This window comes from Dreissena polymorpha, chromosome 7 (genome assembly GCF_020536995.1).
Source record: "Dreissena polymorpha isolate Duluth1 chromosome 7, UMN_Dpol_1.0, whole genome shotgun sequence".
NCBI classification, from domain to species: domain Eukaryota; kingdom Metazoa; phylum Mollusca; class Bivalvia; order Myida; family Dreissenidae; genus Dreissena; species Dreissena polymorpha.
Window position 1 is genome coordinate 87,409,055 of NC_068361.1, and position 22,452 is coordinate 87,431,506.

A 22,452-nucleotide genomic window follows, 5' to 3' on the forward strand; every position below is an offset into this window, starting at 1 on the left:
AACGAAATTTTACCAACAAAAATATTTGCTGTATTTCATTTCATCTCATGAGTTATCAAAAAGAGTCACACATAAGTGAACTGAGCTATCGGTATAAGCAGTACACAACTTCAGAATATGCCTTTTTAGAAACTTCTCAATGCTTGTGTTCTTACTACCTGTATATGAACACACAAAATTGCTTGGTACAACACTCGAGCGATGTGATCTGATCGACACCACGAACACTTACCCTGTACAACCACTAGACAGGTGAGAAAGCAGTGAATTACACCATCAACTAGCTACACAAACAAACTGATCTAACATGTTGTAGGATGATTCGTTATCACTATGCATTTTTGTAATTTTCTAAGTTCTGATTTCCCAGTGTCAACATACTTTGATCACCACTGTACTGATGCAGGAGTAATTCCAATGAACACAAATGATGCTAATGAATGTGATGATGAATCTATGACAATAATGATCATGTGGTAATGATAAATTGCCAATGGCACAAATATTGAAGATCATCATGACACATTTTATGATGAGGATGACAACTATGGTGGTAAACAGTGTGATTAATCACCTTTTTAGGCATTGGCTAGGGGTCATCCCATTGGGAAAAAATGCATTGTCCTGACAGAAAACCCATTCATGCCTAGCGTCCTGAAAAAAGGACATTGCAAACAGCGTAAACCCAAATGAGACGCCGCATGATGGGGCGTCTCATCTGGGTCTACGCTGTTTCCTTAAAGGAATTTCTGTAAGAATTGTTCTAAATATAGAAATAAATATACTAGACATCCCTAATTTTGGAAATAAATTGATCCAACTTAGAAGGATGGGAGAGTCCACTAGGCATAAATGGGTTAAAATTGAAAATAAAACTGTTTTCAATATACTAAGGTTCAACTAAAAGAGCTGACAGGAAAATGAAATAAATGTTGCTTTTTTTTTTTATCTGGGAACCATCAATTGGTAATTTTTGGCTAGTGAAAATGTATCCTTTTTGACATTTGAAATGGGGCTAAATTTTGGTCGCTAATTTGACAAAGTGTGATGATGACACCAAAGATGATGCTTATGATGACTGGTTTCAGGTGCATACAATATTGCAGCATTCTTTGAACCTATGTGCTCTACATACCTGTATTCTCTTAACAAAATTGAAAGAGACATGTGTAATTTATAATATGAAAAAAATCAGTGCAAAAGCACAAGAACAATGTATTAGGGATTTATTTCTCCAAGTATTGCTTTTTTCATGTTTTAGTTTTGAAAAGTAATATCTTTAACTAATGGATTGGTTTCCTCAATTATTGCTGCTCAACTTCTCTCAAGATTTATAATGAATTATTTCAACAAATAAAAAAAATAGTTTTGTATTTATAATTCATAAAAGACTTTCCTCTTCAACTTACAAAGAGAAAGTAAAGTTGTAGTTGTGGTTTATGAAGTCCTTATTATTTTAACCAAATTAGTGTACCATTTAACTATCTTTTCTCATCGTGTAATTATCTCCCTTACATCACCTAATTACCTCCCTTACCTCATTGGAGATATCTGTATCAGCCAGCCTCTTGATGAGCATGTCCCTCTGCTCTCCCAGCCTCACGGCAGCCACCTCCTGCTTGTGTTGCTCTCGCAGGATCCTACGCAGCGTGCGATTGGTCGCCTCAAAGTCTGCAAGCTTCTCCAGGAGGAGGTCCTTCTGTTTAGAGAGTCTGGCGCTGTCTGCCTGTGATATCCTGGAGTCCTGGGTGGTACAAATAGACTATTTGAGTTGCGTTCTGAGAAAACTGGGCATAATGAATGTGTGTAAAATGTCACAGATTAGACTGTGCAGTCCGCACAGGCTAATCAGGGACGACACTTTCCGCTTTTATAAAATTGTTCGTTTAAATGAAGTCTTATCTTGGCAAAATCCAATTAAGGCGGAAAGTTTCGTCCCTGATTAGCCTGTGCGGCTAATCTGGGACGACACTTTACCCACATGCATTTTGCCCAGTTTTCTCAAAACTTGACTCATTTCAACCTTTTACCACTTAGATACATATTTTCACGCATTTGACGTACCATAGAAAGTTCAATTTAATTTAAGACCTTTCTTACTAGATTTAAGCTTTAAAGGTTTCATTTCTAACCCTTACTGATACTGATCAGCGAAAAACAGCATAAAACCTGAACAGACTGAAAGTTACGCGCAGACTGTTCTGGTTTTATGCTGTTTGCTCATAGCTATTTTCACTTAACGTCTAAGTGGGAAAGGGTTAATCTTTGATGTTATGTATATGTGAGCTGCAATCTTTGAAAACTGGGCTTTAACCCAGATAAGCCTGCGAAGTCTGCACAGGCTCATCAGGGACCACACTTTCCGCTTTAATTGCTTTTTCTGTTTCAAGGAGGTCTCTTCTCTGCAATAATCTAGTTAAGACAGAAAGTGTTCACCCTGATAAGTCTGGTTAGACCTGGAATGACATTTTAGGCACATGCATTACCTCCTGTTTCCCCATAGCAAGGCACAATAAGGTCATTCAGAGTGAGAATGGTGCCAGAACTAGAAGCTGTTTTCAATTAACACAAAATCTCAGAATTTTTATTAACAAAATGGACCAAATCAGGATTTTTTTTTATCAACAAATATTGACACATCAGGCTTTAGCCTTGCCATTTTTGAAAAAAATTATATAAATAATAATTATAGACGTTGTTAGATGATAACAAAATAAAATTCAGATATAATAATCATGACACACTTCTTCCTTAAAAAGTAAATGAAATTGGGATTTTTTTAAATATATCTGTTTGGGAATGGGTCTGTTTGCTTTGGGATCGGGTCCATTTTACGGCCTTTTTACATAGCAGAAAACCCCCTGCTTGTATATACAGCAATCATTACTTTCTGGAATATATGAAGGAAAATTTTCAATATTTTAAATCTATAAAATATCATTTTGAAATCTTCAGAAAGAGATTAAAATGCTAAAAAATGACAATGTCTTAAACCCACAGACATGTCTGAAGCAAAGTGAAAATAGCTACATGCAAACAACATGCAAACAGCATAAATGCTGATAGGTGCTAATCAGTATCTTAAAGTTAGAAATAGAGCCTTTAAAACTTGAATCTAGAAAGAAAAGTCCTTAATCTAATTTGATTTTATAAGGGACTAAAAACACATAAAATGCGTTTCTGAGCTGTAAAATGCTAAGCCACACAGACATGTCAGAACTTGCCTTAAACCCACTGACCTGTCTGACCTTGCCTAAACCCCAATGACCTGTCTAAAACCCACTGACCATTTTTAACCCAAATGACCTTTCTAAACCCCACTGACATTGCCTTAACCCCAGTGACCTTGTCTATACCCCAGTGACCTGTCTACCTAAACCCCAGTGACCATCTACATAAACCTCAGTGACTGTCTACCAAAACCTCAGTGACCGTCTACCAAAACTCCAGTGACCCGTCTAACTAAACCCCAGTGACCGTCTACCTATACCCCAGTGACCCGTCTACCTAAACTCCAGTGACCATCTACCTAAACCCCAGTGACCGTCTACCTAAACTTCAGTGGCCGTCTACCAAAACTCCAGTGACCCATCTAACTAAACCCCAGTGACCGTCTACCTAAACCCCAGTGACCGTCTACCTAAACCCCAGTGACCGTCTAACTAAACCCCAGTGACCGTCTACATAAACCCCAGTGACCCGTCTACCTAAACTCCAGTGACCGTCTACCAAAACCCCAGTGACCTGTCTAACTGAACCCCAGTGACCGTCTACCTAAACCCCAGAGACTGTCTACTAAAACCCCAGTTACCAGTCTACCAAAACCCCAGTAGCCTGTCTACCAAAACCCCAGTGACCCGTCTACCTAAACCCCAGTGACCCGTCTACCTAAACCCCAGTGACCTGTCTACCTAAACCCCAGTGACTCGTCTACCTAAACTCCACATACCTGTCTGAACTTGCGCACGAGGTCCCTGAGAGAGGAGGCCTGTTTGGCTGCACACTGTCCGTCCATCTCCACCTCTATCAACTTCTTCATCAGCTTCTCTCTCTCATGATTCAGCACGTCCGCCTCCACTCTGCATGGAAGACATCTCAAATAGTGAGAAACATCAACAGAAGAAATGGGCTCTTGGGAAACAGGATTAAATGCACATGCAATAAAAGTCGTCAAAGATATGCACAGGCTAATAATGGTCACACATGCTTAATAGGGACAACACTTTAAAGTGGATTTTGCTTAGCATACTTCGAATAAACAAAAAATACAATTAAAGCAGAAAGTATTGTCACACTACACAGTCTAATTTGGGACGACACTTTACTCACATGAATATAGCCCATGTTCCCAGTTTTCAGGCCTTAGACTTACAATACTTTTAGTTCATGATAATTGATCTTCTAAGCCTGAATATATAACAGAACAATTCTTTTTACACAGTTAAGTGCTGCTTTTTTGTTTGTTATTATAAATGTCATCATTTCAAATGAAATTACATTTAAGGTAGTGCACCTCTAATGATTTCCCGCGATTTCTTCGAAGGTTGAAGAGCCTACTATTAGGTGCCGTAGCCTAGTGGTTAAGGCGATAGACTAGAAATCTTTTGGGATATTCCCGCGCAGGTTCGAATCCTGCCGACGACGTATACTTTTTTGCGACGCGTTTTATTTATTTTCTAACGTAATTTGATTTAATATGGCATATAAGCTATATTTATTGTTAAATATGTTGCAATTTTTATGCACATTTTTCTATTATTAAAATTAAAACAACGTTATGGCGAAATTGGGTGATTTACTGTTGAAAATACGAACCATGCATGTTGCATTTTTATTTTTATTTCAAAAAGTAAACGGTAAATCTGTCTAGTTCTTGGTATTTTTGCTGTATATAGTGTTTCTATAAAAACTAAGTTTAAAATATGACTTAAATGATACTATTTTGAATTTGATGACACTTTGTTTTTAACCGACCCAATTTTTACTTGGCTGAAATCACTTACATTTCATGGTGCTCTTCCATAGATAAAAATTTGTAAAAAATAAATGTCTGTAAAAGAATACTTATTTCATCTTGTTTAAACTTTAAACACACCAACTGCATGCCCATATTTGGAAATTTGAATGAATTATGGAACTTTTATATACCCCAGGGGTGAAAATAAACTGGACAAAAGCCGAGCGTGGGGGTGGTTTTGAAAAAATCGGTATCTTTTTTTAAAAAGCATGGAAAGCCTACCTACAAATTTGCATGTAGTTCAGTGAAATGATGCTGATTAAGAAAATAATTAATTAGATTATATTTGGATATGTGCCCATTAGAGGTGCACTACCTTAAATAGAATTCTTTAATTTTTTTTCAAATAAATGTGTGATTAAAATAGCAAAAGGATAAGCTTGGTTTCAAAGATATTACTTTCAAGATTAGATTGTACAAATAGGATACCTTTGAAATGAATTTACCCCATCAAATTATCATAGCTTGTTCTGTATATTTATTGGTCTTTACAACTCTAAGAATTAATGAGAAGCCATTATAAATGAGGGTCACTCAAGAAAACTTGGTCCATGCATGCACATACAGTGTAGTCCAAGACTAGCTTGCACAGTTTGCACACGCTCATCACGGATGACAATTTCCAGTGTTTTGGTACTTTTCGTTTACAGGAAGTGTCTCAGAGGGGGTAATCACGTGACAGACAAGATGGTGACGTCCATGCCGAGGCAGGAATTTTTCGTCGTTTTAAACCCTTTATTACTTGTACTATTTTTTTTTATTCTGCTCACTTTCCAGCCATACTAGGAAGAAAGTTACTGGCTTTTATTTTATAGTAATATTTGCTCTATATCTCGACTTCACTCGGTGCAAAATTTCTTAGCCGGTTGACCTAATTAGGGCTCCACTAAGAACATTTGCGGGGAGTAAAGTCAAGATATAAAGCGAATTTAAATACGAAATAAACGCTAATCACCTTTTTACTGATATGGCTGGAAAGTGAGCGTCATTTAAAAAATAAACAGAAGTAATAAAGGGTATAAAACGGTGAAAAATGACTGTCTCGGTATGGACATCGTCATCTTTACTATCACGTGATTACCCCCTCTGTGTCTTCATAACAAAAATCTAATTGATGCAGAAAGCGTCATCCCAGATAAGTCAGCGCATACTGGGTTGACACTTTGCACAAGCATTAAGCCCAGTTTTCCCAGAGTTTGGCTCATATCCATTGGTCAAGACGACTCAAAGAATCGACAAGGTACAACTTTAATTATATAAACAAGTATAACCTTGTTCATTCTTGAAGTCCTCAAGCACAAATAATGAGACTTGCTCTTGCAATACTGGACTGAATACATTAAGCCCAGTTTTCCCAGCACGAGACTTAATTGGTTCCAATGACTGCAAGAATAAACAAGTTTCTACTATAAATACATAATATCCCACTGTTTCTACAAACAAATCTCTCCAACCTGACAGCCTCAGCCTCTCCCTGTATGAGGCCCATACTGGACTTGAGGATGCGGTTCTCCCGTTCTGTGTACTTGAGGTCCTCCCGATACTCCTCTATCTCCCGCTCCTGCTCCTCCAGAGCCCGGCGGGAGTCGTTCAGCTCATCCTCCGTCTGCTCCTTCTCACGTAGAGTACGCTGCAGCTCTACCTGCCGGATAACATAGGGACAGGGTGGTGAACTTACATACAAGGGATTTTAGTTATCTTACATCTTTAAGTATGAAATGCATGGTCCCTTGTCTATAAACACTCCCACTCTTAAACTTGATTTCAACTCAACATAGGCTGTGTGTTTCAGAATGTGATTTTGAATCATAGCATCAATTTCCAGCTTTTTAATTGTTACTGAACGATTTTAAATTTTGGTGTCGTCTTGTGTTGCCGTAGGTAACCAAAGGAATCCCAAACCTGTCCACTTAGGCGAGGACCATGTACGTGTAAATACAAATGCTTCTGGGAGTGGAGATTGAACTCGGGTCTCCACCATGTATGTGAGAACTGTGCTAGCCTGACAGCAGCTCAAAATATTGATAAATGAGAATACTTATCAGTTTTTAGAAGGATCTTATTTATGAATGTTTTTTTGTTGTTGAGCCAAGTATTGGAAATAAAAGTTTTGAACGTTATGATTTGAACTTTGGCAGCATTATCAAAAACAAATCCTGTACATCCATGCACAGGGATCTTGACATTGAATAAGTTTCCGTGTTAATAATAAATTAAGATTTTGTAAAAATACTTAAACTAAGTAACTGGGTAAAATTTTTGATGATATCCCCGGTGAAGGCCTCGTCAGTTTCAATTTAATGGCCAATTTGAATTATTATAAGTCTTAGTCTTAAAATAGGTCAATGTAAAAGTCAAAATGGGGTCAGGTGATGACGTGTGTTGAGTGTTCACAGATAACATAAAATTAAGCATCAAAGATTTGAAGGAAGCAATACTGATGTAAAACTAAATGTTTCATGTATTTTAACCGAGTACTGACTAATTAAACGACATAAGGACAGACAGACCAATCACTATATATATTCCTCCGTAGTTTCATATATCCTGGGAGCATAAAACCAAAATAGGAGCCATGGTATACTCATTAGAATGTCTTCACAAGTTGTTTTGCAACAGGATTTTAACCCTTTGAGCGCTGGAACCGGATTTTGAAGGCCTTTGCAAACAGTTTGGATCCTGATGAGACGCCACGATCCAAACTGTTTGCTATTCTGATAGTAATCTTGGAAAAAAAATCGAAGAAAATGCTAATTTTAGAAATTCAGCAGTCGACATTTTAGCAGACGACAAATTTCCCAGCATGCAAAGAGTTAAAGCCTCCCAAAATTAGCACTAACATGTACTGTACTTCAATTTATTGATTCAGTATTTGTACATCTTACGTTCATATAACTTGATATTTAAATCTATAGAAAGTAATTACTTGTATCTTAACCCTTTGCATGCTGGGAAATTTGTCGTCTGCTAAAATGTCGACTGCTGAATTTCTAAAATTAGCATTTTCTTTGATTTTTTTCAAAGAATATTATCAGAATAGCAAACAGTTTGGATCCTAATGAGACGCCACGTTCTGTGGCGTCTCATCTGGATCCAAACTGTTTGCAAAGGCCTTCAAAATTCGGTTCCAGCACTGAAAGAGTTAATTAACCTCTATTTAACAGGGATTACCAGAATTCTTTAACTTGTTAGATTGTTATTTATAAACTTTTAACATGGTTTATCGTTTACATGTAATATCTGTCATGATAAATAAAGTAAAATCTCTCATCAAGATTGTTGTGAATGGATGTAAAGGACGGACATAAATATTTTGAGAACTGAAAAAGCCTTAATGAAAATCTACAGGCGCATGGCAAAGAGGCTTCTAACAATAATAAATTAAAAACACAAGTCATATTCTACAAAACAATTTAAAGAAACAAGTCAACTTGAATGTGTTTTTTAGTATTTTCAAACTGATTCTGAAAAGTTCTCAGTATTACTCTTAATTGTTACATCACCATACTTTTATTTATTGTTTTTAATTCCATGCACAAGGCATTAAGCTATTTATAATCTCAGTATACACACGTCATTGATAAATTTAATGCAATCATATCGAGGGTTTGGCGCAAAACTATTGTAACTATGATTTTTTCTCAAAACCACTTTCCACTAAAATTGTACATATTTTCATACCCTGCATCCATAAAAAAAATATCACAGTTATATAATTAACATGTACAATTTTATAGTGATCCTGCAAAAATGTTGTATCTAAAATATGTAAAGAATGTATTGCAACACTATTGTATTTCAAGATATATTAGTGTTGCAATAACATATTTGAATCCAAACAAAAAGTCATATTGCAATACTATGGTATCTATAGATACAATAGTGTTGCACATATAAACTCAGTAGTTATATATTTTCCTTTTTATTGCAACACTATTGTTACTCAAGATACAATAGTTTTGCAAATTAATTTGCATGTATTTTCATATAAATATATTTTGTCGAAACTATTGTAACTTGAGTTACAATAGTAATGAACCAAGTTTTACTGCTTTTCCAATATATTTTCAGTGTAAATAACATTACCGATGTTTGAATTTACACAGGTACATAAGTTTAAGTATGGCATTTCTGACTATGATAAATAACATTTTGATGTTTTAATGTATACAGGTACATAAGGCTAGGTATGGTATTCCTGACTATAATAAATTACATTATTAGGATGTTTGAATTTACACGGGTACATTAGTCGAGGAATGGTATTCCTGACTGTGGTAGAAAACATTAAGAATGTTTGAATTTACACGAGTACATTATTCAAGGTATGGTAAATCTGACTATGGTAAATAACATTAAGAATGTTTAAATTTACACAGGTACATAAGTCAAGGTATGGTATTTCTTACTATGATAAATAACATTAAGGATGTTTGAATTTACAAAAGTCAAGGTATGGTACTCCTGACTATGATAAATAGCATTTAGGATGTTTGAATTTACACGGGTACTTTAGTCAAGGTATGGTATTTCTGACCATATGATTAATAACATTTAGGATGTTTGAATTGACACAGGTACAATAGTCAAGGTATAGTATTTCTGACAATGATAAATAACATTTAGGATGTTTGAATTTGCACGTGTACATTAGTCAAGGTATGGTATTCCGGACTATGGTAAATAATATTTAGGATGTTTGAAATTACACAGGAACATTATTGAAGGTAGAGTATTTCTGACTGTAGTAAATAGCATTAAGGATGTTTGAATTTACACGGGTAAATCTGAGTATGATAAATAACATTTAGGATGTTTGAATTTACACCGGTACATTAGTCAAGGTATGGAATTTCTGATTATGGTATAAATAACTAGGGATACAAGAGGTTACAAATATAATTAACTGGTTAATCTTTTTCAGTAACCGGTTATTAACCGGTTACCGAAAAGCCTTATGTAGTTTAAATAATTTATAGTACGTAAAAAATGTCATTCAGCTCGAACCGCTCCGTAGAAACAAAAGTTATTTCAAATTTGAAATCGCTTGTGTTGATAACATGCCAGTTTGATAATAAAATGAACTATACAAATTATTTTCATAATTTTGTAAATGTATGCTATATATTTTTTTATTTTTCCTGTGTAAATGCATAGGAGTAAAAAATTAAAGAACTACACAATGTTCATTTTTATGTTTTATTAACTTATTTTTGGTTGGGCCGCTTATATTACGTTTGCGTCGTATCGTTCACAAAAATGGCGTATTCCTTTGTTCGTTCTGTTATAATATTTAAAACTCAAATTGCCTTAATATAGAAATGTTTTTTCCTTTCAATGCGACGTAAAGTGGGCTATGTGTGTTCAACGAATCCGCACCTCTTGTTATTCGATAATTGCATACAATGTATTTTGTTGTTTGCATTTTATCGTTTGTAGATGAAGCTGTATCGTTTGATTTTCATTTTACAATAAAAAATGTGCATAAAATAAAGGACACAAAAGCAAATTAAATTAATTTTGAACGAAATGTATGTTGAATATTTAATATAATCAGTACATTTATTAAATAGCGATGTAACTAAGTATAATGATCTTGAATACTGATAGTTACGTATGTTTGTAAACGTACCATAGCGCACACATTTTACGCAATTACACGAATAAAAAATTTAATGGGTTTATTTTTAAAATATTTCTATTTGATGTTTAATAATTTAATTAGTTCATAATTTGCTTTCTTAAATAAAACTTGCATCGGACAGTAATGGTCGTATTGTTGGACGTACATTATCACAATGATATTAATTTTTAACTCGTAAAGATTGTAACTACGAATGCAATTCTTCATAAAATTGTTACTTATAAACACGGTATTTTCGCGAGCAATCAGTGTTGGATATTGGTTAACAAAACATCAAAATAAGCCGTCCAATGTCTCAACTGTTTTTTATTGCGAGTTCAATAAACGTGGCAATTACGTCTTCGCTAATACCGGTAGATCCCACTCACCGCAGTTCGCTAGTTAAATTTTAGCGAGTCAAAAGACTAATAGTATCAGTTATCAAAACGTACCCCCTATTTGTTATCACAAAGGTATTGATTAATTGCTTTATTACTTTGTTGACATGTTATTTATTACCGGCAATGGTGCGGCCTGTTGTTCTTACAAGTCGCCAGCGCAAGTTGGCAGTATGCCACACGAAAAAAGTAAACAAGTACGAATTATTCCATGAAAAAAGCAACATAATCAAATCTTTTTTTCTAGGTTAACCTTTTCCGAAAATGTAAACGATTAACTGGTCGTTTCAGAAGGTTAACCGGTTAGCCGGTTTACTTCTTGCATCCCTATAAATAACATTAAGGATGTTTGAATTTACACGGGTATATTAGTCAAGGTATGGTATTCCTGACTATGATAAATAACTTTTAGGATGTTTGAATGTAAACGGGTACATTCGTCAAGGTATAGTATATCTGACTATGATATAACATTAAGGATATTTGAATTTACACAGGACATATTAGCCAAGGTAGGGTATATCTGACTATTATAAATAACATAAAGGATGTTTGAATTTACAAGGGTACATTGGTCAATGTATGGTATTTCTGACTATGATAAGTAACATTTAAGATGTTTAAATTTACATGGGTACATGAGTAAACGTATAGTATTGCTGGCTATGATAAATTACATTTAGGATTTTTGAATTTACACGGGTACATTAGTCAACGTATGGTATTGCTGACTATGATAAATAACATTTAGGATGTTTGAATTTACACCGGTACATTTGTCAAAGTATGGTTTTCCTGACTATGATAAATTACATTAAGGATGCTTGAATTTTAACACCGGTACATTTGTTAAGGTATGGTACTCCTGACTATGATAAATAGCATTAAGGATGTTTGAATTTACACGGGTACATCAGTCAAGGTGTGGTATTCCAGACTATAATAGTAAATAACATTAAGGATGTTTGAACTTACACAGGTACATTAGTCAAGGTGTGGTACTCCTGACAATGATAAATAGCATTTAGGATAATTTTACACAGGAACATCAGTCAAGGTATGGTACATTATTTAAGGTATGGTATTTCTGGCTGTGGTAAATAGCATTTAGGATGTTTGAATTTACACAGGTTTATAAAGCAAGGCATGGTATATATGACTATGATAAATAACATTTAGGATGTTTACATTTACACCGGTACATAAGTCAAGGTATGGTATTTCTGATTATGGTACATAACATTTAGGATGTTTGAATTTACACTTGTAAATTAGTCAAGGTATGGTATTCCTGACTTTGATAAATAACATTAAGGATGTTTGAATTTAAACGGGTACATTAGTCAAGGTATGGTATATCTGACTATGATAAATAACATTTAGAATGTAAGAATTTACACGTGTACATTAGTAAAGGTATCATGGCATTCCTTACAGTGGTAGATAACATTTAGAATGTTTCAATTAACACGGGTTTATTTGTCAAGGTATAGTATATCTGACTATGATAAATAACATTTGGGATGTTTGAGTTTACACGGGTACATCTGAGTCAAGGTATGGAATATCTGACTATAAATAAAAACATTTCGGATGTTTGAATTTACACTGGTACATTAGTCAAGTTACGGTATTTCTGAGTATGGTAACTAACATTTAGGATATTTGAATCACATGGGTACATTAGTCAAGGTATGGTATTCCTGACTATGATAAATAGCATTTAGGATGTTTGAATTTACACGGGTACATCAGTCAAGGTATGATATTTCAGACTATGGTAAATAACATTAAGGATGTTTGAATTTACACAGGTACATATTAAGTCAAGGTGTGGTATATCTGACTATGAAAAATAACACTCAGGATGTTTGAATTTAAACGGATACATTATTCAAGGTATGGCATATTTGACTATGATAAATAACATTTTGATGATTGAATTTACAAGGGTACATTAGTCAAGGTATGATATTTCTGACTATGATGAATAACATTAAGGATGTTTGAGTTTACAGGCTCTAGGAGAAGTGCCCCCCCGGAGAACTGCCCCCCCAAAGATTTTTCACTGGGCGGAGAACTGCCCCCTCACTGTTTTTGTATAGGGCGGAGAACTGCCCCCCTGCTGATTAATAAGGGGCGGAGAACTGCCCCCCTGTCAGAATTGATGACCCGGAGAAGTGCCCCCTAATTAAAGAAATAGCGGTGATATATAAAGCGAGTATTATAATGACAATAACGCCAGTAACTTTCTTGCTATTATGTATGGAAATTGAGTGAAATTTCAAAAGTAATATAAAGTTGTACAAGTAATAAAAGTTATAAAACGGCATAAAATACCTACCTCGGCATGGACGTCGTCACGTCGCCAACTTTATAATCACGTGATTTTCGTCAATGTGAACAAAGTAAAACAAATAACTTTTTGCTAATAAAAAGTTTTCGCGGCTGAATTATTTGATATTTTCCCCGTAATAAAAACAAACAATTAGCATGCAATTTAATCCATCCTTATGCCAGCTGAAAACAATAATTTATTTGTTTGTTTTCGCCAATTACGGATTTGGACGGTTCAATATAATAAACCCATATGCGGCTTTATTCAAAGCTAACAAGTTCTTAACAATTAAGGTCGGTCCGGTCTACCAATTAAAAGATCGCGGTACTTATCGTTAACGGTAACAAGTTCTCTGCCTGCCTTATTAGCTGCTAATTAAAGCAACTGTTACCGATTTTGTTTGTTTGGCATGTCGACATGATCTGCTCAAAATGCAAACTGCGGACGACTCGACGGTCTGGCGATGCTACCGACGGATAAGGTGCTAGAAGACATGGATTAACTAAACAACACAAATAAATTGCTTATAAATTCAACTTCACTTCACTTTTTTCTTCAAGTCAGCTAAATTATTGCCTTTGCCTTGCCTATTAATTTACTTTTTTATATGTCAATTAACTTTTTTTCCATGGGTCAATACTATCTTTATAATGTAAATTAATTCCGATGTAACTTTTCCTCCATAAGTACCGAGTTGCACGTCTATATTTAGTTGCAACACATTGCCAGTATTAACACGCACGCGTTTCCTGTGTGGATCTCGACTATGTTTCGCGCTCTTATTAAAACACGACTTTTACAAGGCATTCATGTATAGTGAGTGGTGCAGATGCGTACCAAGGGCCTTAAACAGTATTATCACATGCCTCTAGACAATTTGTGTTATTCAGTTCGATAAATGGTAATATACTTGTACTGAAATTAAATTGTTACCGGATAAAATGTGGTCGGCGATAACGTAAAATTACCCGTAAGTATTGTTTTCACTACGTAACTAATAACTAATATGACACCGGGGGGCAGTTCTCCGCCCCTACAGATTTGATGGGGGGGCAGATATCCGCCTACTAAATTCTGACAGGGGGGCAGTTCTCCGCCCCTACCGATTTGATGGGGGGGCACCTCTCCGCCACCTTTAAAATAAGGGGGCAGTTCTCCGGGGGGCAGTTCTCCGGGGGGGCACTTCTCCGGATACCGAGTTTACACGGTCGGGTACATCAGTCAACGTATGGTTTTGCTGACTATGATAAATAACATTTAGTACAATTAAGTTAAATGGACACGGGTATTGGTGTTTTATCAGTACCGATATGGTTTCATGAGTTAAATCTGATGCAACGACCAAGAAATTCAAAGGAGGATTCTGTTGAATCAAATTGAAATGGGAAAAAGACAGAGACCTCATAAGGGGCCTTTTCACAGATTTTGGCATGTATTGAAGATTGTCATTAAATGCTTTATATTGATAATTGTAAACATTGGATCAACAAAGCTCCAGTAAAACAAGAATGAAATAAAAAAAGAAGAAAAAAAACAGTAACCCTCAGCTGAGCTGGAATCACTGACCCCTGGAGTCCTGGAGTAAACGTCTACCGCTAAGACCACTCGGCCATCTGTGCTTATACAATGATTGATGTATTTGATATTTTATATACCGTAAGCAATCCTCGTAGATTAACAAAATATAAAACAACAACAGAACTCTCCAAATTATTCATTTGTTTCCTGTTGCAACGCTTTATAATTTCAGGTTTTTAAATTGTCAAAAGATGCATAATGGATCATTTAGAGCATCGTAATTGTTCCGAATTTTACTGTTTCCTCACCAAATATCATAACTATAACGAAAATTTGCAAATCTGAAACAACTTTTTTTTATTTTTTCAATTTACCAAAACGTGAAAAAGGCACATTTAATGCTTTGCAAAGCTCATGCCATTCCATTGGTGTCCACCATACATTCTTCTTTCTCCTCCTTTATGAAAATTTTGTATGAAAGTTACTGATGAAGTAATGTTTGGATGTTAGCATTAAGTATCATTTTAATGTTTTGGATTTTTTGTTTTGTTTGTTTATAATGAAGTTATGGACCTAAACATGAGAAATATAGGAATAGTGTGTAATTATAACAATACATGTTTTAATTGCATAATGCAGACTTTTAATTCACATATCAATTGCCAATTATTTCACAAGTTCTGCAATTAAATGACTGTCTTTATACATTATTTGATTATAACTATGGCATTTTAGTATAATGGCATACAATGGGGATTAAACAAATCTTTGCTAAATAAAAAAAAATAAGATTAAGGAAATAACATATTTCAATTTTATATTAAAGGTACTTAAGGTAAATCTACTTTTGTAAATATTAAAGATACCTATCATATCAAGACTTAAGTGTTTATTTTCACTTGCAGCTGTTATGTGGCATTGTATCAATGATTATTGATATTATTATCATAATACACTCATTTAAATTTGTTTATTTTGATGGAATGTTATTTTGTAAGATACCAGTCTTGTCAGTTGTAAGTACCTGGCCAGTCATGGTGTGCATTTTCTACTGTAACAGTTGAAATGAAACCAACCGTCCATCGAAGTATACTTAATTTAATGTCATTAAAAGATTTCTTCCCTTCTTTATAATTACGTTATAAAATTAAGGTTATAAACAAAAGGACATGTCCATTAAAAATCTTCCTTTATAGTTACAATATTTCTTGGATATGTCAAAACCATCAATTTTAGATAAAAACTTAGTGCAAAAGTAATGTATCTTTAGATACAATAGTTTTGCACCAAATTATATTGGCTAAAAAGGAATAAATTTTAACGCAACAGTATTGTATCTTGATATTAATCAAATACATTTAAATGAATCAATATTTAAACAAATTGTTAACTGTTATGTTTAAATACAGTTATTTACTACAAGTTTTAGCCTGGTTTTTATCAGGAAGTGAAAATTAGGGAAACAAGGATGTTTTTTTGATCTCCTGTAAAATTCTAAAAATGTGAGTTACAATAGTTTTGCGCCAAACCCTCGATATACTTTATACACTTTACAGGACAACATTTATGATGATTTATGTACATGTAGCAGTTACTTCCCTCATAAGTAAGGATTGTGTAAAACTCGAGAAAGAACATTAAATACTGCTTAAGAATCAAAATAAAAAGAAAAAGAGAAACTTTAGGAAGAAAAAAAACACACACACCTTCTAACAAATATTAAGCAGCTGCTGTAAGTTCACAAAACTTTCCTTATTTCCGTTACACATTTTAGAAAAAAATATATATTACTCACTTAGAGTAAATAATTCATTTTGGAAAAATGTATTTAGACATACACACATTTTGAACAAACACAAAACAAAAGAGAATAAAGATGTTAAACTGCAGAATTTTTTTCATGAAGCACTAAAATATTGTATATTTCATGATTAAAGTTAAATTTTTAGAAAAAATCCAACATTATGTTTTTCTTAGTCGTTTTCAAGACACGATGTTTTAAAAAATATTTGTAAACAGACAGCAATATCAAAATTAATGCATGAGTTCATTATCATACCAAACTTTCATTAGCAAGCTTATTAAATATCATCAAATTGAAAAAACAATAAATTTTGGTTAAAAGAACATTAAACAATATTTGATTACATACTAAATACTACAGACAGTACATGCAATAGATTTTTAGATCATGCACCAAACTATTTGAGGATTGTACATGAAAGTATTTTAGTACATGTACCTACCAATGCTTATACATTTACATGCATATTAGGAATATCATTATAAATTGTTATATTCTACATAATGGTAGACCAAAACAAGTAAAAAATTCTATTTTTCTAACCTTTTGAATCCTAGCAAATCAATCTACACCAAAATGACAATCTTACCAATGTATGCAATTTAAGTCACTTTCTATTATCATATATTACAATTGGTCAATTAATTTTTAGCCCTGACCATTTCCATTACAACATGTACTGTGATTGTGATCAGGGAAAGATCAGAGTTCAGTATAAGGGTGATGACCCATGCCCCTCCCTCTTCATTCTGAATGATCAAACATTAAGAAGCTATAAATATATTTAACAAAATATTTAATCACAAAAGAAACACCTTTGTTTAAAAACCTTATAAAAAGTGTTATACTAAAAAGGACTCAGACATTCCTTGGATTAACTCATTGCATGTTGGGAAATTTGTCGTCTGCTAAAATGTCGTCTGCTGAATTTCTAAAATTAGCATTTTCTTCGATTTTTTTTCAAAGAATGTTATCAGAATAGCAAACAGTTTGGATCCTGATGAGACGCCACGTTCTGTGGCGTCTCATCTGGATCCAAACTGTTTGCAAAGGCCTTCAAAATTCGGTTCCCGCACTGAAAGGGTTAAGCAAATATTTAGAAAACATCTCCAGACAGGTTTTGCTTTCCACCCAGCCCCATTTCAGCAGCAACCATTCTACTGATCCTAGATTCTCTTTCCCTAATTATGGTAGAATATTGCTATTTTAATGTATGCCGTACATTATCTTATAATTATTTTTAAATAAACCTGTATTTATCAACGGCATCTGCCAATTTCCATTTGCAAGACTGATAAAGATCTAAAGCTTCAACCAAGTCATAAGTCCAACCAGAACTTTTACCTTGGCAGACTTAGTCCGACTACAATTAGGCCCAGATACCTCTCAACAAGGTACAAAACACACAGCCCATCTATTAGTAAGCTAGCTGGATATTTCATGTTTGTCACTGCTTTGCATTGTATATGTCGATACAATTTAAAGCAGATACGTTAATTCACATCCAACAATCAAATAACATATTGTACATTCAATTGTATGCAACAACGATTATAGTCTAAGAACTGCAAACGGTTACAACTAGGGGTTACATCAGTTTTGAGTAAATAAAAACCCAAATCAATTCAACAAAATCTTACACTGAAACCAGACATTTATATTATTATAGAACACTTTTACAACAGACAACAACTATAACAACAGCAACACAACATTAGCAATACAGTAACCTAACCCACCACTCAAAAACTATAAACAAGGGTCAACATATCAAAAAGAACATCACAGAAATCCCAACACCGACTATCAAAAAACCCAATTGGTTACAATTGGAAAAATTCAACAAATTCGATTAATTATAAAAAATAATGAAAGATCATTCACTCTTCATTGAATCTGGCATTACCAAAAAATTAAAAATCATTATTATGGCCAGAAAATGTACCTGTAAGAATGTAAATAAATTGACTATTTTGATAGTATCATATGTATACAATGAATTAACATTTAAAACGAAACTTCATCACAAGTCTTAATATTTCTTTCACCATATAAAAAATATTATTTGTTATTTCCTTTCAACAAACAGATGTTTAAATAAATATATAAATATATATATATTGAGGTGCGTATACATGTATGCAAAGGTTTAAAGATTACAGTAAAGGGTGCGGATTATATTACAAAGTCTTATTAAGGAAAAGTGTACATGCAGGATGTCAATATCCATATCCTTGCTACACTGGACGTAGTAATTCCGGTTTAGGTGGTTAACCCTTTCAGTCCGGGAACCGAATTTTGAAGGCCTTTGCAAACAGTTTGGATCCTGATGAGACGCCACAGAACGTGGTGTCTCATCAGGATCCAAACTGTTTGCTATTCTGATAGTATTCTTTGAAAAAAAATCGAAGAAAATGCTTATTTAAGAAATTCAGCAGATGACATTTTAGCAGACGACAAATTTCCCAGCATGCAAAGGGTTAAACTGGGTAAATATTAGCTATGCCCGGGAAAATACAGACTTAATGCATGTACGTTAAGTGTCGTGCCAGTTTAGTCTGTGCAGTCAGCACAGGCTAATCAGAGACAACATTTTCGTCTTAATTTGATTTTTCTCAGAAGAGACTTCCTTTAAACAAAAAATACAATAAAAGCGGAAAAGGCCGTCACAGATAACCCTACACAGACAGTGCAGGCAAATCTGGATATAGACACTTTACACACATGCATTAATCCCTGCAGTTTTCCCAGAGAGAAGCTTGAACGTATTACACAAAACAGAGCTGAGCCCACATCAATCCAAACCCAGCCGTAACAAGTAACGCATGTTTCGTTTGTTCAGTACCTCATTTTTGAGTGTACCGACTTCGCTCATGAGGTTCTCGATCTTGTTCTCATACTGCCTCATCTCGCTGTGGACTCGGTCCTCCTCGTCCGTGGAGAGGTCTTCCATGCGGAGGGCATCCCGCGGGGTGTGGATCTCCAGCCTGTGGGTGGGGCCCTGGGCAGGGGAAATCACTCACAGTCAATGAAGGGCAGGATGCAGTTTTGATATATCCATTTACCCTTAGATACGCATATTGATGTGATGTTTTCCCTTAGAGAATCAAACTAAATAAATTTCTTTCTTACTAGATTCAAGGGCCAAGGCTTCATTTACTACCATTAAGTAATGATGAACAGCAAACAGCATAAAACCTGGACAGACTTCTAGTAACTCCAAGACTGTTCTGGTTGTATGCTGGATGCATTACGCCATATTCAATTGGCTCCTGAGTAAAAAAGGGTTAAATGGGTGCCATAATAATTGGTGGATTCAATTTCAGGTTTGACCTTATTTTAAATGTGTATGTATAATATCAAAAACATAAATTGCGCATGCTTACACTATTTCAGGTAACACTCAGCCCAATGTGTGTGCCGTTTGCATAAATACACGTTTTTTATGTTAAAAAAATAATTGAACTTGTTTTTGTTCTTTGTTCTTCCTGCTTTGAATCAATATTATAGACACAAAAGTACTACCTGAACTTGTTTAAAGAATTCTTGACAATTTCATGTTGTCACTGTACAGTTAGGGTGTCTAAATAATGTTCTTGCTGGATTTAACATGTTTCTACGAATGTGTTTGTAAATGCTTTCTGTATTCATGCATTTGTTTATTAAACAAACTGGTGATCAAGCCACAATGATTTCATTCTTTCAACTTAAACCCACATCAACACTCAAAATTAACGAATATCTAATCAAATATTTAGAAAAATAAAGTAAACACTTAAACAAGAGGGCCAAGATGGCCCTAGTTCGCTCACCTGAGAGGAGTCGGTTCATTCAATCTTAACCAAACGTCAAATTTGACTTAGATATTGTCCAAACAAACATCCTGGTCAAGTTTTATCATTATTGAACCAAAACTCTGGCATATGGAGTGTTTTTGTTTTTGTAAGATTTGACCTGGTAACCTATATTTTGAATTGCCCCCCCCCCCCCCTTACCAAAAATCAAACTTTGCTTACAAAAATAAATATAATGACCAAGATTCATAAAAACTGAAACAAAATTGTGACCTCTAGAGTGTTTACAAGGATTTTGTATAATATATTGAAAATTTGGACAATCTAAGGGCAATAATTATGGCACTAATTATGTGATACATGTATATATAAAACCAATCTTTGTACCAAGTTTCATGATGATTGGGCAAAAAATGTGACTTCTAGAGTGTTTACAAGGTTTCTATATATAGCCAAATACGGAAAACTGCCCCCACCCCCCTGCCCGGCAGCCATGTTATTCAACTGACCGGAACCATTTTCGAACTCAACTCTCATATCAAGGAAACAAATGTTCTGACCAAATTTCATGCAAATTGGGCCAAAAACGACTTCTAGAGTGTTCACATGTTTTCACTCAATATACATATATAGAAAAATGCCCCGTCCACTGGCGGCCATATTTTTTCAACGATCTAAACCATTTTTGAACTCGTCCGAGATATCAATAAAACCAATGTTTTGACTAACTTTCATGATGATTGGGCAAAAATTGTGACTTCTAGAGTGTTTACAAGGTTTCTCTATAGCCAAATAAGGAAAACTGCTCCCCCCCGGCAGCAATGTTTTTTAACTGACCGGAACCATTTTCGAACTCAACTCTCATATCAAGGAAACAAATGTTCTGACTAAATTTCATGAAAATTGGGCCAAAAATGTGACTTCTAGAGTGTTCACGTTTTCACTATATATGATTAGAGAAAAATGCCCGCCCACTGGCGGCCATGTTTTTTCACCGATCTGAATCATTTTCGAACTCGTCCAAGATATTAATAAAACCAATGTTTTGACCAACTTTCACGACGATTGGGCAAAAATTGTGACTTCTAGAGTGTTTACAAGGTTTCTCTATAGCCAAATAAGGAAAACTGCCCCACTGGCGGCCATGTTTTTCAACGGACCGGAACCACTTTTAAACTCAACCAACTTATCATTAAGGCAAACATTTTGACAAAGTTACATGAAGATTGGGCATGAAATGTGACTTCTACAGTGTTTACAAGGTTTTTCTTTTTTTGACCTAGTGACCTAGTTTTTGACCCAGCATGACCCAGTTTCGAACTTGATCGAGATATCATTGGGACAAATCTTCTGACCAAGTTTCATGAAGATCCGACATGAAATGTGGCCTCTAGAGTGTTTATAAACCAAATGTGGACGACAGACAGACGGAAGACGGACACAGACCGGTCACAAAAGCTCACCTGAGCAATCAGGTGAGCTAAAAATCAGTATTCCTTATAGCAACAGTTAAAAAAAAAAAAAAATTATGAGCAAAAGTGAGATTGCTTCAGGCAGCTCATGAGAACTACATCAAGCTTCAAATGCTGCCCGATGCCCATCTCATGTTCGCTTGTACGGCAAATGGAATATGATGTCACACATTAAAATGAAAACAAGCATTTTGTATCTTGTTTAAAGTATGTTACCCTACCACATCCAGCATTGAAATTTTGGCCATTACACTGTTATTTTATGGGTTAACTTTATTTAAGGTAATATTTTATGAAATATTCGTTGATTTGCAGTGTTTTGAGGACTTTAACATACTAGCTAATATCCCATTAAAAATATCTCCAAAATGTGAATTGAAATGGGCAGCACATGAAGAACAACAATACAACTGGCTAGAACAGAAACAACAAGCAACAAATAAACAACAGCAAAAGCTATAATAGCAAAACCTTGTTCAACTATATAA

General features: G+C 34.6%; 1 protein-coding gene across 13 annotated transcripts in view; it reads right to left on the bottom strand.

Moving 5' to 3' along the window:
• The window catches only part of LOC127837565 (outer dense fiber protein 2-like), a 205,198-nt gene that overhangs the window by 169,881 nt on the left and 12,865 nt on the right, over positions 1-22,452 (bottom strand). For 10 of the 13 annotated variants that reach the window (XR_008029339.1, XM_052364765.1, XM_052364764.1 and 7 more), the window contains 4 exons: positions 19,544-19,699; positions 6,472-6,659; positions 3,950-4,079; positions 1,538-1,744 (listed from right to left, as the gene is read on the bottom strand). Coding sequence is in view for 12 of the 13 variants with exons in the window: in XM_052364765.1 (XP_052220725.1) it covers positions 1,538-1,744; positions 3,950-4,079; positions 6,472-6,659; positions 19,544-19,699 (681 nt within the window). In the remaining variant the exon portion in view is untranslated. The remainder of the gene's footprint in view (positions 1-1,537; positions 1,745-3,949; positions 4,080-6,471; positions 6,660-19,543; positions 19,700-22,452) is intronic. The other 3 variants (XM_052364773.1, XM_052364769.1, XM_052364770.1) reach the window with 1 other exon arrangement.